Source organism: Strix uralensis, chromosome 6, assembly GCF_047716275.1.
Source record: "Strix uralensis isolate ZFMK-TIS-50842 chromosome 6, bStrUra1, whole genome shotgun sequence".
NCBI classification, from domain to species: domain Eukaryota; kingdom Metazoa; phylum Chordata; class Aves; order Strigiformes; family Strigidae; genus Strix; species Strix uralensis.
This window is the reverse complement of record NC_133977.1, coordinates 23729965-23749897: the sequence shown is the minus strand read 5'-3', so window position 1 is coordinate 23749897 and position 19933 is coordinate 23729965. Positions and strand designations below refer to the sequence as shown.

General features: G+C 39.3%; 2 protein-coding genes across 2 annotated transcripts in view; one reads left to right on the top strand and one right to left on the bottom strand.

The window, feature by feature from the left end:
* Positions 1-19933, bottom strand: part of ABCB11 (ATP binding cassette subfamily B member 11) — a 57700-nt gene that overhangs the window by 25866 nt on the left and 11901 nt on the right. Inside the window, exons 3-11 of the mRNA XM_074873971.1 lie at positions 14658-14705; positions 14514-14562; positions 12332-12573; positions 10595-10682; positions 9522-9655; positions 7475-7646; positions 5635-5759; positions 4699-4873; positions 1384-1497 (exon numbers count right to left, since the gene is read on the bottom strand). Coding sequence (XP_074730072.1) covers positions 1384-1497; positions 4699-4873; positions 5635-5759; positions 7475-7646; positions 9522-9655; positions 10595-10682; positions 12332-12573; positions 14514-14562; positions 14658-14705 — 1147 coding nt within the window. The remainder of the gene's footprint in view (positions 1-1383; positions 1498-4698; positions 4874-5634; positions 5760-7474; positions 7647-9521; positions 9656-10594; positions 10683-12331; positions 12574-14513; positions 14563-14657; positions 14706-19933) is intronic.
* The window catches only part of DHRS9 (dehydrogenase/reductase 9), a 32443-nt gene continuing 19569 nt past the window's right edge, over positions 7060-19933 (top strand). The window contains exons 1-2 of the mRNA XM_074873297.1: positions 7060-7098; positions 8828-9002. The gene's annotated coding sequence lies outside the window, so the exon portion shown is untranslated. The remainder of the gene's footprint in view (positions 7099-8827; positions 9003-19933) is intronic.

The window sequence follows — 19933 nt, the reverse complement described above, 5'->3', positions numbered from 1 at the left end:
CTAAAAATAATTTGAGGAATCCCAAAGAAATCAAATTTTCTAAGGATACATTTTTGAAGCATGGAATACAGAGTGAATTAAAACTGTAACACCACCAATATTTGATAACTGAAACGTGCATGATTTATTATGTAGCCTAAGAGATTGAATGTGTATGTTCTAAGATGCTAAGAACAGCTACAAGATTGGTTCCTCTTTAGGAATATATCTTACTTAAATTCAGATACTAAGCTATGAAGAAAAGTTTCACTGATGCTGCAAATGGTAACCTCAGCATGATTATAATTTTAGTGCCAGAAAAAAGTCTGTATGAGGGCAGAGCTGTGCTTTTTCTGTCTAAGCACAAATCTACAACTGCAGCAAGTAGATGGACCTAATTTTTTCACCCTTTTTCTAGACAGATGAAATCTCACTTTAGTTTGCTTTTTTAGCCTTATTTTCAGCCTTATTTTGAATTTTGTGATTTAATTCTTACTGTTGCAACTCTTTGTACTTTTAAATTTTTTTCCTAAAAACCACTTCTCTTATTCATCTCTTTTTCAGTTTATCTTAGATCATTAGCTTATGAAGTGCATTTGTAAGGCATATGTGATATTGTTATTAGAGAACATTGAAGGGTTACTAAAAAGTCCATTAGCATTACCACAGTGCCTCTAGCCTTTTTTATATACCATTATGTGCTCTGTAAAAGACAAGCAGTATTTTAATGTGTTTACACAGCTTTTAGCACAGTAAAGCTTGTCAATGACCAAAGATACTACATACTGCTAAGAAATAAGCAGTATTTTGCCAACCACTAAATTTATACAGATACAGAAAGGAATCCTCATGAGTAAATGCCAGTGGCTCTAGACTTTCTCATACAACCTTTTTTGAAATATCTATCTATCTAGAAAATATTGTGATTAACATTTCTGACTGCTGCGTGACCAGTACCTGTGCTCATTTGGTCCCATTTTAACTCAGAGTAGCTCTGGGACAGGTGACAGAGGCCACAGAAGAACCACATCTGTTGATGCCATCTGGAGGCTGGGAGCTAGATTCTTACTGCAAGTTTGGCTTCAAGGTGAATATTACTGTCTGCCTGTACACTTACCATGGGCCAGCACTGATCAGTAATTGCACGCAAGGTGAAATGGGAGTAAGAAGCAGCAGTAGCTGAGGTAAAGCTTCATTATTCAGGAACAGGCCACTTAAGAAATCTGTTCAACCCTGTCTCTGAGCCTGTGTGCATGCCACTAGACCTTTCTATTACACAGTCAATTTTTTTTTTATTGCACTCATTTTTCCTCATTTACACAGTAGATTAAGCTACTACCACGTGAGGCTTATTTAATTATTTTTTCACTACAAAATGACACAGCTTAGAAATGCATTACTTACTTTATCTATTGTCTCAAAAATGTTTGCTGCAGCCCCACGGCCAGTGGCAAAGGCTTCCAGACATGGAGATGCCTGGCCAAGATTTAAAGCTCCTACTAAAACACCAAAAAAAACCTGAAGTGGAAAAAGAAATTAACAAAATATGTCATCATATTTTTATTACAGTTTAGAGCTTAGACAGACAAATCAAACTACAGTGGCTTAATGACTTCTTGTGCAAGAGCTGAGCTGCAGTGATTCACTGTATGAACATAATTAGCCCACAAAAAGCAAACAAATGCATCTTAGAAGGGATTTTCACTATCTTTCGCAACTTATCTTGAAAAACATGTGCACCCAGCTATTTACTGAGGTACCACTGATGTATTTTTAAGCCACTTCAATTTCACTCAGTACCTGTGACTTGAAACAAGGGCTGGAACTGAACGTCGGTGGCTAGTAGATTATTTTGGAGATGACTTTTACCAGTAAGCAGATGTGAGGCAACAACAATTCAGAAACAGAAAAATAGCCTGAACACTGTATTACAACTTTTGTATATTGCAGTTCCTGTCTCCTCCAGTACTTGCAAAACATACTTCTGGAGCAGGTACCAGCTACAAAGAATACTTTTTCTCCATCTCACACAGAAATTAACTGTAAGGGTTGCTACCAACACTGGATAAGCCACTATTGGAGGTGAGATTATTTTATCAGTGCAGGTAGACAGTTTCTGCAGGTAGCACATACCCAGTACGCTCACTGTTTCAAGTCCTTTTCCATGAACCAAAGGGAAGAGTTACTCACTAGCGACCCTCTGCTGAAAGCCCTAGGATGCCCTTTTGGTCTAAGCCTAAGACAACATGAGACAAAATGAGTGACAGCATCCACTCTTCCTGGAAGGACCAACAGATAATAAAGGAAGCTGGATAGAATATCGCAGATCAGAGGACACTTCCAAGAATTCAGCCTTGGAGTCTGGCCTTGCAGATGAGAAGCAAGTGAAGCTGGAGCACATCAACCAAAATGCCAAAAACATTTGTTCAAAATCTCCTAACTGCTGCTAATACTTCACTCCATATGAAGGGGTTTTTATCAAGGTTCTTAAGTGTAGACAGGAACCATCCAAGGCTGAAAAAGTTGGCAATTCTGATAAGAGACAAGGGCTTCAAAGAACAGGACACTAGAAGATGGTGAACATCAAAAGATAAAGGCTCATTTACCACTTATATACCACACACATGCAAATTCATTCATTGTCTATTCTTACAATAAGGAGTGAGCTGCACTGTATTGTAAGTATAGCTTATCCTTCTCAGTGCTAATATACCAGGGTGTGTTTGTCAGAATGAACATTTTTTTCCTAGAATTTAATCTGGTTTATTCCTCCTTAGTTTTTCAGTTACAGAGGTGGTTTGTCAGAACAGATTATAAATATTTGGATAATGTCTTCATTGTAGGCTTGTGGTCCATTTTTTGATTTATTGTGGCTGATAATTTGAACATTCACTCTGAGCATTAGGAGAACTGGTATGTAATCCTTTGTTGTAGTCTGGCAATACCTGAGAATTCTGCTAAGAAGCAATCAAGGACTCAGACAACCTTTTGAATACAACACAAACAGTAGTCAGGATAAATGGGCAAAGTGTATAAGGAAACACTACTGTTGAGAAAGAAATAAAAGTACACAGGATTCTGTTGTCCCTTGCACCATAGTGATGTTTATTGAGAATAACCCCATAGCTAAAGTGGAAGACTCTAATGTACATGTACTGTGCACTGCAAACATCTACGCTGTGATGCACAGATCATGCCATAAGTTCATACTCAGCTTTACTACAAACAAATATTCTTGTGTGAACAAGTCCCAAAGCAAGTAGGTTATATGCATGTCAGAATCCATCACGAACATGAGGGAACAGGTTCTGTACATTTGATAGAAGGAAAGGCTTGGTTTATCTCAGTGAAGTATGGCTGGTGTATGACCATTTTTTCAAAGACCAGGAAAAGCATATTTAAATGTTTTGTATCTATAAATCCTCCCCTCCTCCCCCCTGCCAGACTAGGAGTGTATGGTAGAAAACAGGAAGGACAAGGAAGATGACTGGAAACTGAGAGGAAGGGGAGCATAAGGGAGAGTCTCTCCATTGACACCTGCAATTTTTCAGATACAGTGTATCTCCCCACTGTTTGCCATTTATCATTTGGAAGCACTGAATTATAGTTATCATTTGCAAGGCAAGGAAATTGCTTACTTTGTTTTTCACAGCACTACCTTGTATCAACTACTGATGTCAAGATCAGTTGCAAATGATTTCCTGTGAGTGATCCTCTTTGAACAGAATGATTCGATTTTCTGCTACTTAAAGGGGGCCTACAGGAAAGATGGGGAGGGACTCTTCATCAGGGAGTGCAGAGATAGGACGAGGGGTAACGGTTTTAAACTGACAGAGGGTAGGTTTAGACGAGGTGTAAGGAAGAAATTCTTTACTGTGAGGGTGTTGAGACACTGGAACAGGTTGCCCAGAGAAGCTGTGGCTGCCCCCTCCCTGGCAGTGTTCCAGGCCAGGTTGGACGGGGCTTTGAGCAACCTGGTCTAGTGGAAGGTGTCCCTGCCCATGGCAGGGGGTTGGAACTAGATCTTTAAGGTCCCTTCAAACCTAAACCATTTTATGATTTTATGATTTTACAATGTCCTCAGAGTAATTTATCAATTTGTCAGTGTCTATAGCATCTACTATGCAGAAGTGGATGCATGAGTGCCGTGCAGGTTAATATGTTTTTTGTACACACTGCAGGAGCCACAGCCATGTGTGTTTTTATTAGCATATATGTTTACATCTTCTTTGTCATCTACAGAGCTGGATAGGCAATTAGCAACAGAAAATGGTGATTCAAAGGAACAGAAACTGTTCATGAGAGAGAGCTTAGATTTGATAAAACTTTCTTTGGTTAGGTTTCTCTCTACCACATTGGTGTTTTCCATCACAAAATAAGTTCTTCAGAGAAGCCAATACCCAGAAGCCACATGCTGACCCACAAAATGGGAAAGCTAGTTTCATGCCTCCGTCAATTGTGTAGCAGGCTCTCAAACAAAAGTATTATTCTGATCACAGTAAGCAGCATTTCAAAACTTTAAAATAAACAGATTATTTTTTTAATCTTATCCAATTTTGCCATATGCTTTCATACATATACTGAGTAATGATCTTTAAAAGACACATACAGTGTTTGTTACCACTAAGCCACGAGATACCAGAACACTACAAATACATGTTCCAGAATTAATGTTTTAAGAAGCAGTCCAGAAAAGTTGCATCAAGCTAAAATGGGTACCTGCAGAAGTGTGCCAGGTGAATACTCTTCTTCTTCAAGGACAAGTTTAGAGCCGTACCAAAAGGCTAATGCATAACACAGGAAAATTATAAGCCACATGTAACCAGTGAATAATCCCATTATTATTCCTTTTCGAATTCCCCAGTGCTGAGCAAACACCAGATTCTTATCATATCTGTAGAAAGAGAGAAAAATGAGAGGGGATGAAATTATTTTGATATAAAATTCACAATGAGCAAAGACCAACAAAATGAGGCATCTTCAATGGCTGGCTGTGCTACAGTCAACAGAGGGTCCACATAAGGTTGATACCTCTCACTCTGAAGTGAGACACCACTGCTGAAGCCATCAGTGCTCACAGATCATGAAATCCCTGAAAGTTCTAGTGTAATAAGCGCAAGAAAAGCCACACCCACTGCAGATACCTTGCCAGGGGGGGCTGGGGTTTTAGCAGACTGACACAGGATTTGAGAATTTGGCCAACACTCCAGAGCATGTCCTACACCCATGTTATGTTTTGAATGAATTTAAAAGAAATTTGCAGTTTAGCACCATCAAATCATTATGTCTTGCTGGAACTAGTTCTCTTAGCTTGAAAGTACTCAAAGTTTTCAGATGTGCTGCAAAAGTGATATATCATACAATGTACATACAATGGGAAAATTTGCCAGTATGTTCCTGCTAGTGGGAATGACTTGAAGATAGTATTGCAGATGTTTTATTTCACTGATTGACTGAATTATGAAACTGGTTTTGCATATGTAATGTTATTTGACACCTAGATTTCTGTAACATGCCTGCACATAATTCTCAAAGCTAACAGATGCTCATTGTTGTAGAATTTGGAGACTAATTGCCATGACTCTGAAGCGCATTACAACATTACGTTGCTACAGGAAAAAGAAATCAGAGACCTTGCAATTTGTCCAAACAAACCTTTCAACTTCTTTCTTCTCCCCACCAAAAGCAGCCACTGTTCTGATGGATGAGAGCACTTCATCAGCCACAGCTCCAGCTTTTGCATAAGCCTTTAATTCTCGGCCTGTTAGTTTTGCCACAGCCTAAAAAAGCATAAGAAATGCTGGTTAAACCTGAACTGTAGATGCAGACAAGGGCAGCAGTAAGCAGTGCTGGCTGTCACACTGTGCTGTCTGCTCTGCATGAGGTCACCCCCTCCACTCTGAGCAGGCTTTTACTAGGCACACTGCACACTCACAGACTTCTGTCTTCCAATATTAGGGCATATACCTCTGTAACATATGTTTTGCAGAATAGTTATCCCCTTGGTCAACAGCTCTGCTCCAGGTAGCTAGAAAGAGCCACTGACAACACCTGCTTTCCCTCTCTCCCTCCCTCTCTGCTGCTAATGGGACTTAAGTAGGCTGCAGACTGAGGGTCTGTACATGGTGGGAGGAAGGGTGAGCTTAAGTGGCAAAAGCAGCCCTTTAGACACTGTGGCAGAGCCCAGCTTCAGGAAGAAGGATACTGATGGAGAAGGTTGCAAAGAGATGTTGCCCACCGCTGTGCTTTGTTTCTTGGGCTGACAGCAAATAGATCCCTACACAGCAGCTCAGAGCACATTGGATGCCCCAAGCTTACCTAGGCTCAAAAAAATGCTTAAATTAATGGAATAAAATGTAGTCATGTACAACTCTACATGAAGGTACCACACTGGCTTGGGAATGACATACCACTAGAAATTGTAAAGTGTCATTATTTGCTTTCTCTCTTCAAATACCCTAGCCCAGGCATCTATTAGCCACTTTTGGAGACAGGAAACCAGACTAGTTTGACCTTGGGTCTGTTTTCTTCATGGTAAAAACCAAAGACTTGGGCTGGAAAGGTTGTAAGGAGGAAACACTTAACAGTGGGTATGTGAAAGGAAAGAGACAGGGGCAGAGAAATAAGAATGGAAAGGGGTAAAATTACAAACATAAAGGGGGATGAACTCAGAAAGAAATTGCAGATGAAAGAAAGAGGCATTTTGGAGTTTATTTAATTCCCTGCCATGATTCTTCACACTGAGTCATTATTCATGTCGTCTACTTGCAGCCAGCACAAGGTGCTAAAGGAGAGCAGGAAGATGAGAAATTAGTCAGTTACATTAGAGGTTTGATAGCAAAACCATAGCAAACTGTTCCTGGCATGGAAGAAGTGAGATACGCAAAGGGCTGAACTAAACCAAAGAGCAGAGTGTGAGAGAGTGCAGAGGAGGAGCAGGAACCGCCCAGCCCAGCTGGGTGTGGGAAAGGAGGTGAAAAGGAAGAAGATACTGAAGTTTTCCTCTTCACTGTCCTTCCTCTGCACAGTGACGGGGAGTTTGTAGGGAGCCGATGGAGGAGCAGAACAGGAGCAACTGAGAGAGGACACAGCAGCTTCCAGGAGCAGGGACAGCTTGAGGTAAGTTTGAGTAGTTGTTTTCAACTATTTTATAGCTCCAGAACTTGATCATCTCTAAAAGCACCTAATCTACATAGAGATGATCGAGCCCCATGTCTAGTGACCATCTAAACCAGGTGTGTAGTAATAGAAAGAAGGTGTAGGCCAGGTTCTGATCTCAGCAACCATAATATCCATCCACAGGACCCAGTAGAAGTTATGCTTACTCTCTCATCTTAGAAGCAGGATACATTATTCTGGGAATCAAAGCCTGCCCTTCCCCTGCCTGCACCCCTGGTGCTGCTGTGACCATAATCTGCCTCTCTTGACTTTAAAGGGGTGTAATAGTCTTCTCTTTCACCAGCACCTCAACACGAACCTCTCACAATTCACTTACCAAGCCATAGACAGCTGCTCCAACCCCAAGCAGAGGGCTGACTGCTATGATAACCAAGGTTAATTTCCAGCCACTGACAAATCCCAGTAGGAATCCACACACAAAGGTGGTTAAGCGCTGGATAAAGATTGCTGCTTGGTCAGCAATAGCCTCATTAATTTTGTTAACATCACTGGAAAAAAAACCAAAATCCAATAGAAGATTGGTGAGCATATCTTTTGTTTGTGTTGCAGGTCTTGGCCACATTTGCGTTAGTTGCTTTCCCTTGGAGGGGGCCCTTCCTCACCCCTATTCTTTCCACCGTCACCCCTTCCAGAGCTCCTGGGCTACACTGAGAAACTCTGGTGCCTTTGCAATGGCAGAAGGCTTTTACACATGAATACTCAGAGATGATATTTTCTTTTCCCAGGAAAAGTCATCCTGCTAGCAGACTCATTCACTAGCTGCTTCTTACTACTGTGCCCCAGCTGTTTCAAGGGAGGGGGCAGAGACATCCCAGCTGGATGTGGCTATCTGATAATGGAAAAACAGTATAGCTGATATGACATTCCTCCCATCATGGGGCACTGAGAATGTACCATACCACCTTGCTGAGGGGGCAGGAAAAGGGAGGAGGGCTATAACTCTCTTCTAGTTCCACCTTCCACGACCTCCTGGTTCTTCTCCCCAGCCTACCAGGTAGTTTGTTATCTAAATGAGAGGAAGAATGGGAAAACTGAGGAGGGCCACTTTAACACTGGAGGCAGTGGAAAAAATGACAGCTCTATCACATGGGGGACAGTGGTGCAGCGGTTAACATCATTTGACCCCTAGGCAGCTGCAGTTAATTTATTTTCTCTTATGCATTGCCAACACACAAAAAATGTCTTAAAGCCAAACAGTCATTATACTTTTGCCACTCTTGGCTACTACCCCAGCCCTGAGATTAGAAGAACTGGGAACTCCTGGAATAAATGGGAGCAAGTGGCATTGAAGTTTAAAGTGCAAAGTTGTCAACTCATTGATATATCAGGTAAAATTACAGTCCTCTACTGAAACATTTAAGAGTGTTGATTTGAAGAACATGTTTATATTTGTTCTGGATAATTTTTTTTGCAGTCAGGAAGCTCTTTGTAAGCACAGGACGATGTTGTTCAAAAAAACAGGGAACTAAGTGTTATTTATTAGACAAATATGTGCTCAGTCCTATTTTTTGCCAAAGAAACTCTTCACAGTGACTTACACTTGGCATTTATTCTTCATGAAAAGAACACAACAGAAGGTCATAGATACCACTGGGCAGTAAGTAAAGGCAAATAAAATCCCCTTCAACTACGGAAAAAATCTTTTACAAATTTGACTACTATTACGCAGGCACAACTGAGAACAGGGAGCCACCTAGAGTCAGCATATTCACCTCGCAGCTGCCTTCAGCCTGTAAACAGGAACCATTACCAAAAGGAGCAAGCCTTAAACTGTGCTTTTCTCAGGGCTAGATGTTTACCCGGGATAAGAAGGTTTCTTGGTCTCCTTGGGTCCCTTTCTAAAGGTAGGTGCTTGTACCTTCTTTAGCAGAAGATTAAGCAAGGGTCACTCTTTTTTTTAAAAAAAAGCCAACAAAAGCAAAGTGTGCTCCTAATGTAATTTTCCTTTCTGGAAAGTAAGAGTGAGTTCAAACCCACATCTCCAGCCTCAGGGAGTGTGGCACTAGCAGCCAAATTACAGATCACTCTGAAAGGACTGGACATAGGAGGAGAAGGGAAGGATAGGACAAGCTGGCAAAAAAAAAAAAAAAAAAAAAAAACAAAAAAAAAAAAGCAAAACCCAACCAAAAAACCCCTATCTACTGACAGTTAAGGCACAAAAGGGAAATAATAGTGGCTTAACAGTTATGACACTCAGTTCAAAGGTGGGGGAGATAATCAGACTGGTCCCTGCTCCCGGGAACATAGCTGTATTTTATATTCTTAGAAGGTGTTTGTCAAATGCCCAGTTATTGCTATTCTGTTGTGTTTGGAAGGAAGTGCAAAGTGTTCTCTGTACCATATGTTTTTTCTAGATTACTTACTCAGAAATTCGGGTGTTCAATTCTCCTACAGATGTACAGTCAAACCAGCCTATATCCATTCGCATTACTTTCCTGAAATAAGCTTTCCTGATTTTCTGTATCTGACGAGCTGCAGCCATAACCCAAAAGCAGATCTGGGAAGAGCATAATGTGGCTGATAAATTGTAGTTAAAAGTCTTTCTACTCCCAACAAATAGAAAAAAGCAATTTGGCTAAAATGGGAAAGAGCAATTTGGCTATTGATAAAATTACTATTCAAGTAAAATACATTCTAGCTATACAGACATGATAGTTGTTTTATGCCTTTGTTCTTTAAAGAATCCAACGATTTTACAAAGCCTCTGGATCAAACCTTTGTCTCAGTTCTCATAGGCTGAGAGGAGATGCAAGTTAAATCACTTGTGCTGTTACATGAATGTCATACAGACAAAAATTTTTCCATCTATAGCTGTAAGTAATATAGGGATGGCAGCCATCCTACCTCAGCAAAACTCTGGGATAGTTTTCAGGAAGGAGAATGACAAGTAATTTTTGTGATTATAAAAAGCTTCAAAAGCAGTGGACCCTTTAGCAGATTATGCAGGAATCGTCCAAGTTTGTGGCTCATCTGTGTCATAAGGATTGAACCATTACTACAGAATAGGTAGGGTGTGATTCTTCTTCAGCACTGGTTTTACACTATTATCACTCTGTAATATCTCTATAATGGAAACACAGCACTCAATGCAGCTGAGATGCCTACTGGGAATTTGCATGCCTTTCAGCTTTTTTGGGAGGGCATGTGGATTCCATAGTAACCACACTTGAGCAAGTATTTCTGGTGGTGTGGAAGAAGCAGCATCCATTCATCTCACTGGGTAGAACATATCCTTGTACAAAGGGTATGCTTGCACAAATCCAAGGAGGTCTCAGATTGCCAGAGCTAACCTATTTCAGCTGATAGAATGAGAACTGAAAGCATCTGCTTTGCTTAAATGGGCAGCTGATTAAGCAGTTAAAAGGAACATAATTAATATAAACTTATTATTTAGTGATTTAAACTTTGAAATCAAAATAGAAAACAAAATACTGACTTGGAGGTATCCTAACATAAGTACGGCACAACCAATTCCTGCATAGTAACCTGCAAATTTGGTCATTTCTTGTTCAATGTCCAGCAGCCTGGGGGGAAAAAAAAAAAAAAAAAAAAAAGTTAGCAATACTGTTTTAAGTTTCTCACAAATTTCTAGGCTGCTGTTTCTTCACGTTAGAGTCACATCAGCTGGCAAGTCAGCTTATTTTGCTAACGGAGGCACTGTTTCCCAGTACTGGGGCTAGCACTAGCAGTGGCTTGTTTGCTTGCTCTGCCTATTGCACAGGGATAGGGCGCTGGCAGGTATTAGAAAATGCGCTGCCGTCCTGGAGCAACCCTGCAGTCTCGGAGAAACCCCACCAGACTGCATGCCCTGAAACAGCACAGGTGAGAGGGTATTTCAGGGAAGAGCTGCCCAACAAGTTTTCATTAGAAGTTGAATGCGCTTGCTTTGTGCCATTATACCAACTAATAACACTCAGATTTAAAAAGTGTTTTACGGGGAGAAATGAGGACTGTTAAAGTCAATTCGAGTATTACTTTGTACCATAAGCTTGCTAATCTGATCTTTTTTTTAGCTCAGGTGGGAGTATTAAATTACTCCTAATATCAGTGAAGGGCATTAAGTTGCTGCTATTGCATTTAGATTGCTTTGAAATAGGCATTTCAGGTCATTATCAGTTATGCTTTTAGATAACTTTTTTAAACCATCCTGCAGACAGCAAATTTTGTTCTGTTTACCCAGAATTTGGTACACTGAAGTTTTAAGCCAAAAGGAAACACTATGCACCTGACCTGATCTCTTGCAAAATACAATCATGGAAACAACTCGGGTGCCTGACACAGATATCCAATACCATTTTTAATGCTTTAATGTATCCTGCCTGATGTATAGTTGTTGCTTCAGAGGAACAGAGGTCTGTAGCAAATCGTGTATTCTATCTGCCAGACCCATCTCAGAGGGCTGGCTTGGACAGCCTGGAGCAAATAATTTGGCCCTAATCACCTACATGTAGGAATGTGAATCTCTTCCCATGTGCTCTGAATTTCAGAGACCTTCAGACAACCAACTCTTAATTCTAATTAAATATCTAATTAAATGTCACTCAGAGATTAGAAAACCCTTGGAATGATGCACTGAAAAAGAACCTTAGGAAAGGTTACAGGTTCAAATTTGGCTTTGACAGATATCTGTATCTGAATGAATCATCTAGACTCCATTTACTTTGGTTAATGGAAAGAAACAGGCACCCTTAAGGGCAGTTCATCTGACCTGCCTTAGACATCTCCCATAAGCTAGATGAATTGCATCCTAGAAGCACTCATTTCTCTTCAATGGCTAAAGTTTAGCTAACTAGCTCAGAAGTCAGCAGGCACCTATAGGTACCTAAGTCCTGACCAGAAGGACCAGAAGTCGGTATTACCTACAGTGTCATCAGAGAAAACAGATTAATGAACTCAGATGTGTAGCAGGTACATCTGTTATCAGAACAATCATCATCAAAATATATCCTTGTTGACATCTATAGCTGAAAGGTCAAGACCCAAGCTGACCTTCTGTCCCTCCAGGTAATATCTCCAACTCAGGAACAGAACTCTCTAACAAGAACCATGCCCCTTTTCTGCCTTATGGATAGAAAATGTAAGGTTTAAAGGCTGAACTGGACCTTCACTAGGAATACGTTCTCTGACAAGCCATGATAACAAAGGAAAAGAAACAAATACATCTACTACTTACCCACATGTTATTGTGGCGTTCTTTTCATTCTGATGAATAGTACCATTAATCCACACTATGGTGTTATTTACACATGTCTTGCCTGGGTCTTTAAGCTCTTGCATTTCAATGTCATATTCAATAAATGTGTCTGCCATTGCACCAAACACAAGCAACACAGCTGGCTGGGCTGCTCCATGAACAATAGCACAGAAACTACCAAGAGCCATCATTAAAATTTCCATAGATGAAGAAAATCGAAACTAAAGAGACAGGAAAAAAATATGGTCTCTGCTGTGAGGCCGTCATCATGCTGGTTATATACTGATAAATCGTTAATCAGTTAAGTCAGATACAAAATCACTCTCTTTAAATTTCAGAATTATCTTCAATACAGAAAGAAGACAAATCTCTCTCTCTCCAATCTAATCTAATCGCACCTGTGATTACAGCCTCATAAATTATTATGAGCTCCCTTTTAGTTAACAGCAGAATCTGACCATGTGAATGAATGTATTATCATATAACATTAATAGCTCAATATCATTCCACATTATCATCATTCCAGAAACTGGCTAAAAGATTAATAGTAATTATAATTCATATATATAGTCTGCTTTGCAGTTTTCCTGTGGGGACAGAGAGAGAAGGAAGGGAGGAAAAAACCTTAGGGCATTATGCAGAGCCTCTGAAGAGAGTTGGCCAATTTCTCAAAATTGGGGTGCTGTGGTCAAAAGCCACATAAACATCTCAGAGCAAGTTCTCCTAGTTAATATTCTAAAATGTGTTGGCTGAGCCAGCCAATTGTGCATTGGCTCTTAATCTGGGAGAAATGTATAGAAATATGACATAGTATGCAATAAAAAAAGGATTGAGCTAAATCCTAGTACCTTACATTTGCTCTGGGCCAAGAGCATTCACACATGCAACTGGTGACTCAGCTAAGATATAGCGACTTGTTACCTTTGTCATGATTGTGTTAAGTTTGATTCTCAGACTGAAGTTATGCGTAAATATATAGATCAAATTGTCCATATAGAATATCAGTATCAAATGCTATATGTTTTGAAATGGGAGTGTAAAGAGGAATCATAACCTGCTGAAGAACCTGTCCAGGTTCTGTAGGTGCTATAATGTGTCTAAGAGAAGAAAGGGGGGGAATTTGTAGCATATATGGAAAAGGGACATTAGGGCAGAGATGAGATAAAGGGGAAAAAAAAGTCAGTTAATGTAAAAGAGAAATAAATAAAAGGTCTTTCTACAAGAAAAATAAGAAAACTGTAGCACTACTAGTGTTTTGCAAACCTTGCTCATAAGAAGTCTAAGAATTCCCTTGATTTAAAAAAAGAACTCCCTTGATTTAAAAAAAAACCACACAAAATGCACAGATATGTGATACCTAATCTCTCAGCACATCTGATGCAAACACACTCTGTTTACCAGCTGCACTTTAGGAGTTAAACATCTGTGCAAAACAGGCTACAGAATTCAAAGCCCTCTGTGTGGACAGGCTGTTCTCCCCACCCAACCAAGGGTTGAGATACTTAGCCAGGTAAAGAACAAGCCATATGGATGTAACTACACTAGCCCAGTACTACACTCAGCGCCATATTTGGACACATTACAAGCTAACTGCCTAGACTACATGCAAAGCAGAAGTAATAAAACCTCCTAGATGCATGCTGCTAGGTTGGACATCTCTCTACTACATTAATTTTTAAATTTAGATGCACCTTATGGGATTCCAAGACCCATCAAAAGCTAGACATACCATACAGTATTGTCCATTCCCAAGTTTCTATAGTTACCAGATCTTCTAATACCCATGGAGCAATTACAACAGAGGTAAATTATCTGCCAGATATCGCACAGCAAATTTTTGGCAGAAATAAGAATGAACCAAGTCACTTAGGTCCCTGCTGTGCATCTTAACTCTTTTCTCCACATCTTACCTGTAGGTTCAATATAATGTGCTTAATAGACAATTATGACACAAATACCTATAATTGATACCCAGCTGATAAAATGACAAAGGGTTCTATTAAATTCCCATTGACTTTAATGGCAGGATTTCATGCCAAATGGTTTAATCCTTAGAAGTTTGGCTTAGTCACAGCTATTCCCCAAAACAACCATATAGATTATTGTCTCTTATTCTGCAGCACAATACAGATAAAATATTTGTAGCCATTGCTTTCATTACCAGCTGAAAGAATCCAACACGAATACTGTTTTCTTTCTTTTCTGATGACCTTCAAGAACAGAAAACATAAATTTATAAACATGTATTTTAGCACATATTTTCTTCTATATGCAAAGTTAGTGCACAGAATTGAACTTAACTCACTTTTCACTTTTCTTCTCTATAAAAGGTTCTTCATATGTATAGAAATCCCTAGGAAAAAGGATAAGATTCTACATTAATTCTTTTATTCTCTTTGTTACTTCTCTGAAATTACATTTTATTTGAGATATTTTCCCAGAATTTTAAGAGACAAGCTGTTTCTTTCAGATTTCTTTGGAACCAATGATTGATGGTTCTTTTAAATTTTAGACAGGGGCTAGAATGGAGGTTAGGTTAAAATAATCTGAAGGTTTATGCTTTGTTTCATAAGCAGCTCCTCAAAACACTGTTGCTATAATGTAGATTGTGGGTTCTTTGAGGTCAGTTAGAAAAAAACCTACCATCCAAATTTTTGGCTAGTCCTTTCTTTAAGACAGAGAAAGGTCCTGTTCCCATTCCCTCTTACATTGCCTGTATGTTCATATGTCCATAGTGGCAGTAGAATCTCTCACCCTACCATACAGGGTTTTTTCCAGTGCTCACATTATGTGTTGCTCTTCTCTATGATCATTTAAAATCTAAAGGACTAGTTGTACCATTATGGATGGGATCCATACTATAGCAAGTAATCATCAGCTGTGTACATTCAGTGATGAATGAGTAGGGATTTTCAATTTGGATAGGGTTTTTTAATGAAACAAATTAATTCAAACTATATTTGTCATGAACAGTTTTCAGAAACCAGATCCTAGAAATTCTAAAGGAAGCTTCATATGTGTAGTAGGTAGGACCATATGTGTGTTACATGTCCAAGAGAACCCAGGTTTCAAGATATGTGCAAGGACCATGGTAGACCTTGAATACTGGGCTGGTTCTCTCTGAGATAGGCAACCTGACAAAGACAAAAAGAGATGCTCTTGCTTCCTCATTCTAGGACTAGTTCTTAGACTGTGTCCACTGTGTCAAAAAGAGTTGGCATAAATTACAGCACCCATTAGGATGTCCAGTCTGCTACAGAGTTGTCTCAAGATCTAGGAATAGGGAGGCTCTTAACCCTATTCAAATCTCAGATTATAGCTGAAGTTGAAGGTCTCTAAATAATTTCATCTTTTAACTATCTAGAATTCTACATTTAAATCTTAATATCTCAAGAACTCAAATGAAGTGAGATAATTCCTTTTATTTTAAAGTCTCACAGTTAAGCTTTAAGAGAAATTAATCAAGATTGATTAAAATTCCTTGAAAAACTCATTTATCAAACTAAAAGCACTGAAGAAAGATAAATTTGAATATCAAAAACATTTTCAGAACACCATATTTTGCTGCCGCTTTTCTTTTTCTAAGACTGTTTTGGTCTACCTGTACCAAATAAGGCAGTTCAACTCCTAGAGAACAGCTTTTCATTAAATACCATATATTCTATAAATACATCAATTTGATCCGATGACATTAACATCTTTGAATATTCCTAGAAATATTGATTGTTCCATTTGTGTACATGACTTACTCTGATTTCTTGAAGCTGTTACCTGTTAGAGAAAATAAATGCACAGTCTAGTTAATAATTATTATTAAAGTACATAATCTTCTGTAGACATGTGAAACATAAACCCTAGAACCCCATGGGACCTGATCATTCCTGAGTTATCAGCATATTATTCCCACTGATACATCTAGCCAGGAACAAGAACTGACATGGGTCCACAAATTCACTGGTACATTTATATCAATTTATGCATGTCTTCTCTTGAAGAAGTAGTCTCAAGTTTTCAGTCGCCCAGATGACAAAATGGTTTTCACTAAATACATTATTCAGGACATTTGCCAAAAGTCAACTCATTTTCATTGTAAACTATTTGCTAGTATTCAAGTACTTCTCTTGTACACTGTCTCATTGAGGAACGCTACTCTACAGCAGCCCATGCACACTACCTGAAAGGAGGAGTGGCAGCTCCTCACTCTTGCCTTCCAACAATTTAGAGACTGCAAATCCTGTGGAAGAGAGGCAGCTGTGCTCCTGGAGGGTAAGATGAACTTGTCACAGTGATGTCTGTTATTGGGATACTCTCTAAGGAACCACAGCTTAGAGAAATGGAGTTATACTACAAGATATAATTATGCTATAGGGCAACTCCTTAGTCCCTGGAACAGGTCTGGATTTAGCTCCCTTTCAAGGGATGTTGTTAAATGTGTCATACCTAAAGCATAGCTTGTGTTGGCAGGGGCCCCAAAGAATTGTCATCATAAGGGCTGATGTAGAAAATATTTGCTGTGCATCACTTGGGATGACAATGAATAAAGAGCTAGTTTTATGTATACAGCACACTTTGGATTATCTAAGGGCACTGGGCATATGCACCTTGCTCGTTTACAATGCAGTTGGCAGCTCAGCATCAGGTTCAGAACTATGGTATGCTTTTCAAGCAGTGCCTTCCTTTCTTCACATCTAGTGACACAACACTGGGCATGCACAGGCTTGTCTCACAGAGCAAACACAGAGGAATGTTGCATCACAATTCACAGAGGGTGCAAAGAAGTCACTGCAACCACAAATTTTGCCTTCATCATTTTCCTACCCAAGGGAAGAAGGCTTTTCCACTGTCTCTAGGGTTCTGCATTTCCATGTTAGATGGAAGCAGTCTGAGTTTGGGACTGAAGGAACAGCTGATTACATCTCCTTTCTGGGGTTAATAAGATAATTATTTAGCTTTAACTAACAGTGACTCTATTGGTTTTATTCTGTTCTGTTTGTAACTTGGGGATGGTGAAAATAAAATTCTTTCAATAAGACCATATGTGTATTCAAAGAATCCCAGACATTTTCCAGGAAGGTTCTAGTTTGTAAAATTATCATTACGAAGAATCATTTGGTGTTAGAAAAGATCTGGTTGTGAAGGAAAAAGAAACATCTGTTTGCAGTTTTTTGAAGTTTGGTGGCTGGTAACAGCTGTAGTTGTTTGAAACCATTCCTGGAAGATTCTCCAGGGTTTGTTGAAAAAGTTCAGGTTTAGAGAAAGCTTCCTCTGCAGGCTGGTAATGCAAAGTGTTTTTCAAAAAATGAAGGAATTGGTTACTGGTTTAATAATGGGAGGAACAAGAGTCTGGTGGAACAGCTTTCTGAGTCATATCAATTTAGAGAGCAAAATAAGCATTCTCCAAAGGTGAAGAAATCCTTATCTATGAACTTGAAGAGGGAAACAAGAGTATATCAATGCTATTCAAGAGTGCGAGGGAACTGCGAGCCAGCTCTTGTGGACCAGCAGTTTTTAAGAAGAGGAGAATTTGAAATTATGTTACCTATGCTTAATTTGAGAGAAAGAAAGAAACAGATGAATAACAGTTCACACTGCTACAATTGAAAAAGTAGAAAAGAGGACAGAACATGATTTTTATAGAAAAGAATGTAGAGAAGATGAAAAAAATTATTAACTCTAAAGAAAAAAGCCATAGTAATCTTCAAATGCTCAAAAAATTTTGAAAGAGGAATTAAGGGATGTAAGAAAGAAATTTTACAATTTGAAGAAGAAACAATCAGAGAAAAGTGAAAGAACATTGCCAAGAATTTGAGTTTTTACTGGTATTGTGAGAACACAGTAAAAGTTAAGGAAATCTGAGGAAATCAGATACTTGATTCAAGTGATGAAAAATTGTACTCAAAAGGCTTCCAACTAAAGCTGGCTCTTAACTACACCTACAGATGTAGTGTTCAAAGGTTGATCCAGAGATGGCTAATTCTTACTAATATGTATAAAAGATGGTTATTGAAACAAACCTCACCGATCAATCAACAGAATGCCAGTAAATTTTTGAAGCAATGATGTTTGCTTTGGGAAAGGTTCTCTAGCAGTTCAACAAACTGCTCACTACATTAAGCAGAAAACACAGTGCATTTCCAAGGAAACTGAGAAATCAGAGGCAAACTCACCTCTTAGGCCAAAAAAAACCCCAATTGTGAAAAGAGGAATAGCTTTGGTCCCCATAGAAAGTCTTCTGCCAAAATCCCATAACAAGTAAAAGCGACAAGTAGGTAAGACAAACCAGCAGACGAAAAACAACCCCCTAAACCAGCTAGATAAATCTGGGCAATCTAGGGGTTCTAAGTAAGTGGCTGGAGCAAACAGTCTTCTGTCCCAGAAGTCAAATGACATATACCCTTAACCTATTCACTCCCTTTTCTCATCATTCCTCCTGCCTCTCCACCAATATTAGAGTCCACAATGCCCCATGCATTGAAACTGCCTTTAGTTAGCAGCCTAAGTGAGAAGTTTTAAAAACAAAACAAAACAGCAGGGGCGGGGAGTAAGGAGATCTGTACTGCTTCAGCATGAAAATGGCTGCTCATTCCAGCAGGATGCAGAGCAGTGTGCTGGGGTAACAATATACTGGGGAGAGAGCAGACTTTCAGAGAACATTAACATTGGTTTCTTTCACAGTCTTGGAGCTGAGGTTGCTGTTGCTGTGTTGCAGACTTTAAAATCAGCTGCAAAATCTAGCATGCCAGCTTTGATTTTAAGAATACATTTGAGCTATTCGGAGGATAATTTCCTACACTATCTTCTTACCAGCTGTAGCAATAGATTTGAAGTTCCTAACAAAAACAGACCTTTGAATCTGTTGAATAGGAGATTATCTAGTCTATCAGAATAATCCCAACACAGTGAAAGAAATTTGATGAGGGTGGTTAAAACCAAAGGAATTATCTGGCTAACACAGAGAGACAGAAGATGGGAATATAACACCTTCTGCACATGAAGCTCTTGTTCAGTTTCTGATGTCAGAGCAATAAACAAGCACATGTACAGTCTTCTGATGGAACAGCTGCTTTTATGTTTCCAGGTATCAGTGAATCTCTACAAAGATAACCAGGCAAGGCGTAGCCCAAACTCAGACTGAATACTCCAAATGTGTTCAGACTCTACTGCTACGCCCACAGTCCTATGAGACACCCTATTATAGATAAAGATTGGAAGGAAATCCCAAACCCAAACAATGAATTATACTAGATTTGATAATACAGACTTAGCATCAATCAGCAACTACTAAGTTTTAAAAAAACAACTGACACCACAGATCAAGTTATAGCTGGGACACTGTGGGAGAGAGGCTTGAAGAGGGCTCTTATATTAAACAAAGTCTTGAAAAAGTTTGATTATTGTCTGGAATTTCATTATATACATGGTTATGTGAAGAATTTTGCTGCATGCCACAAGTTTTAACAAAAGTTAGATGTATGTTTCCTATGGAATGAAAGAGGCTGAGGCCGGACTGCCTTAAACCTGAGCTGTTGTCTAGGCAGGGGGAAAAAAAAAATCACTGTAACTCAGTCTAGTATGGTTTGC